General features: G+C 44.1%; 1 protein-coding gene across 3 annotated transcripts in view; it reads left to right on the forward strand.

Annotated features, from left to right (window-relative positions):
• Positions 1-4,124, forward strand: part of akt1 (v-akt murine thymoma viral oncogene homolog 1) — a 31,483-nt gene that overhangs the window by 13,570 nt on the left and 13,789 nt on the right. The window contains exon 1 of one of the 3 annotated variants that reach the window (XM_035673938.1): positions 2,282-2,488. The exons of the other annotated variants lie outside the window; for them this stretch is intronic. Coding sequence (XP_035529831.1) covers positions 2,473-2,488 — 16 coding nt within the window. The 5' untranslated portion in view covers positions 2,282-2,472. Of the gene's footprint in view, positions 1-2,281; positions 2,489-4,124 lie in introns of those variants that run through there. 3 annotated transcript variants of the gene reach the window in all.

Consider the following 4,124-nt stretch of genomic DNA (forward strand, 5'->3'; position numbering starts at 1 on the left):
TGGGTGTGGGGGTGGGTGGGTGTGGGTGTGTGTGTATCTGGGGTATAGAGGGCGTGGCGGAGGCAGGCTGGAGCTGTCCACACACACAGCCATGCAGCAGTTGGCAAATAAAGATGAATTCTGTTGTGTTTGGCAGCGGTTCTCCGTTCATTATTTTCCACTTTGCCCAGCGCGCATCCCAGACCTCAGCAGCTGCTTGTCATGTAAAGACACTCTATCAGGCCCTGACAGCTCCTCCCATGCACACATCCCTCCCCCCCACTCACAGTCCTACATATGTAGGGAACATATGTAGTGATCTGTCTCACTACCACTCTCCTCAGCACAACTCTTTGCACACTGCGTGGCTTTCTCATCCCCTCTAGTTCTCCCATCTCTCATCTGGTGTCAAATCAGTCTTCCTATTCTTCTGTCCTTCCCCTAATTTGGTTGAGTTCAGCCACATGTCTGCTGTCACACTTGACTTTTTATTAGAAAAGCTTTGATTCCGGGACATAGATCGTTTAGTGGATTTCCTCACAGCAAAGTGTGTCTGCGTGTCTCGGCAGTTACAGTCAGACCTGACACTCGAAAGAGGTTTTATCTTTTCTAGGTTGTGGTCAGTCTGTCTGTTGGCCAGTTTCCTGTTTTGGAGAACAAGTTGACATCAAAAGGGTTTAGTTTACATCAGTGATGATGAACTGACTTAAAAGCAGAAGGCTCTCCTGTGTTGTTATGAGGCCCATTGTCCTTTGTCAGCAGTCTGCGCTGCGTTTCTTACTGTACACAGGATGTATTTGGGGTTTACTCTGCAAAGCATTGAAGTCAAGTCTTTAAAATATTGAAATCAGGTGTAACATTTAGTGAGTGAATGGAGATTGGTCTTGATTTTATTTTTCTGGTCTACGTTACTGCTATAATATGATATTATGCTGTTTCCACATTTCCTCTCCAAACTGTGTTTGAGTCAACACAAAAAAAAAATACAAAATACAAAAGGCACATCTGTCAGTTTCACTTTCTCGTCATGTCAGTGCTTAAGAAAGGCCACAGCGTGGAAACAGAATAAAAGTAGTAGAAGGGGAAGTGGGTGTAAAATAGGAAGCTGACAAGGGTCATCTTTGTTGTTTATGCTCTGAGTGCAGACTGTTTGTGGGGGGGGGGGTTACACTGCAGAGGCACACGCACACACAGACAACCGGATATAGCTGCTTCCACTGTTGTCATGTGACCAAGTTTGTGGTCACAGACGAGGAAGTTGCAGTGTCCTCCTGTCTAGAAAGAGCATGTACTAAGTTGAGGATGTGCATTGCAGATGTGGTTGTTACTTCATTTCTTGGTGCTGCATCTGTGTGACAGTCTAAGATGTGTGTTTGAGTGTAGAAAAAGACGACAAAGGCCTCACACTAACAGTTTTGCTCTCTTTACATCCAACTGTGGAAAGTGTGATTTCTTTGTTGTTGTCTTTTTTTATCACAGTAGCTGTTTCATCTCAGGAGGGATTTAGACCTTGGGTGTCACATTCCTCCACGAGCTTGTTTATCTCTCTATTTGTTTTGTGTGCCCTCGCCCCAGTCACCATGCAGACCTGTCAGAATGTCCTAAATATCACAGATGCGTAACTCAAGCAAGTGAGTCCAGTGACTGAGAATAGTGAGCTGGCATTGTCATGTTCCCGACATCCATGTGACTGAAGCCCACCTCAGTGTGGGAGAATGTCTAGCTGATACACGCCATTCCATGCGCTGCTGCGTCACGTATGACCACCCATGCTAGTTTACTAGTTTGTGCCGTGCGTCAGTGGAGCTGGCAGGAAAAGCCTGGAGCCTTCCAAAATGGATGTTGTAATCTGTTACACACAAATACCTGTCACTACCCAGAAAGCAGTGTACACACACAAATGTATTTACACACAAGCACATACATGCGTACACGTAAACACCTGTCTCTGCCCATCTGAATCTGAATGTGATAATGTATGAAATGCCTGTACTTAGTCTGGAAGTTGCGCATTCATGCTGCCAAACCAAAACTTTTAAACGGAAAGTTCAGTCTCCACTGGTGAGACGAGCATGTATTGTGAGCCTTCGTCTGGTGTCATGGTGTCAGGTAGGGGGCTCATTATGTCGTCTCTGCATCGTGCACATACTGTCCTCAATGTGGGCTGGCATGAACTACAGCTGGGGGATATGGGTCAGCCAAAACCTGACCACAGAGTGAGGCACCAGCTGGGGCCCAGCTGAGGAAAACAAGGCTCGGTACGGCGGGCTCAGGAGACTTTCTGGCCACAGTGTGAAAGATTTAGGCAACTTGTGTTTGTGTTGAACAGGCTCTTGCTTTCACTCCCAGCTGATCCTTGTATGGTTACTCTTAAATAGCACCTCTTCTGCACTTTTATGCTGAAGTAAGGACGCCTGGTTCTCTTGAAGGCCTGTGATAAATAACACTATGCATGTGATTCTCTGGAGACCAGCATGCACGTGTAGGTGACTGATGTGGAAGTTGATTGGTGAGTTTAAAACAGACAAACGACTCATCACAATAATTGGGTTGCATTGAAACGGGCATAAGGGAAATCCACCGAACACGTTCCTGCCGGTGTGTATTTCAATTAGGACAGCACATGTCTGACGGCTGACAAAGTCGAGCTAATTTCTAAATGAGCCATGTTTGGTGTGAAAACACTTACTCTGCAGAACACGATGAAAAATCTCCTCTTGTGCCACGATGAAAAATGCAATAACATTGGACATCTGCTGCAGATTGAAGACTAAAGTATATTGTGCTCTGGGGCAGATGTTTCCTGTAGTGTAGTGATTGGTGCCACCACCTTGCCAGTTGCAGTAAATCAGGTGTTTTTCACATTTGGGTGTTTGCTTTGAGTTTAATGGCTTGATGTTCTGCTGGAAGATAATGTACAGACAGCGTGTTTTACAAGGCTTCGTCCTGCTGTATGTGGTCAACTAGAATGTTTCTTCTTTTTAAGTGTCCTTTTCCTTTCCTCCTCATCTTTTATTATGACAGAGAAAAGCCATATGGAAAATGTCCTGTTAGTTTTCCTGCGCATGCCAACAAAAATGTCGGAAAAAAAACGGGAAGAGGAAGTTAATCATTTTGATCTGTCAAAAGTGACAAATGTTGAAAAGTGACATTCAGTCTGTGTTGCAAATTCTTGTCCTCTATTTAAATATTTTAAAAGGATGTCCACTGAACAGAGGAGACATTACTAGCTGCTGTTTGGTCTACATGGTGTCAGACATGATCTGTTATCAGTTTCATCAGTCAGTAGTAGTGTGTGTTTGAAAGAGGGTAACAGAAGCTCATATTGACAGATCTCCTACCTCTCCCCTGCAGACACACACACATCGTCTCTCACACACACGCCACACTTCTGTGTTGGAGGAAATGGGGCAATTAAGGACAGCTTGCTACAGCTCTGCATGGGGTTAATATGCGGCTCCGTAATTAAAAATAAATTACACTTTTCCTGTATAAATATTCAAGTCCCTCTCCACTGTGTGCCACTGCCTTGTTATGGTATGTAAGCTATTTTTTTCCCCCGTCTGCGCAACATCTGGCGCAACATTTCCTGAAGCATCACCGGAATAAATTGAGTTTTGTCTGCCTACGAGAGATTCATTTGTGTGATGCTAGTGTGTCTAAGTGAATGGGATGGACATGCATGGCTTGAGGTTATGGGTGTTGTCTCTAGAAAATGGGAATTGTGGAAAGTTTTTATTTGAAAAATCAAATTGAGGCCTTGGCAAACATGATGTGGTGTTCCAAAGAGATTGATAGGAAAGAGACAGAAGAGTGGTTACAATAAAGTAGATTTACATTTACAGCATCTGTATTTTAAAGGGAAACTCCACCAATTGTTACATGTCACTGTCTTTTAGGTGTTAGGCTTTTGGTAGCTCCAGACATAGCTGTACATAATTTGATACATTTTCTCAAGTGATGTCACTTGAGGCAGCAAGACTAAGTTTGTTGACTTAGTTTGAACATGGAAAATAAATTCGTAGCCCGCTCTTCATCTCTGCTTGAGGCTAGCAGCTCAAGGCTACATGAGCTGCTACTAGCAGCAACACACCCAAGTTTCATTGGACGATGTAGGTGCCAGGTTTTGTCAAGGAAGAAGAATG

Source organism: Morone saxatilis, unplaced genomic scaffold (genome assembly GCF_004916995.1).
Source record: "Morone saxatilis isolate NCDOM2014 unplaced genomic scaffold, NCSU_SB_2.0 Contig3, whole genome shotgun sequence".
Taxonomy (NCBI): domain Eukaryota; kingdom Metazoa; phylum Chordata; class Actinopteri; family Moronidae; genus Morone; species Morone saxatilis.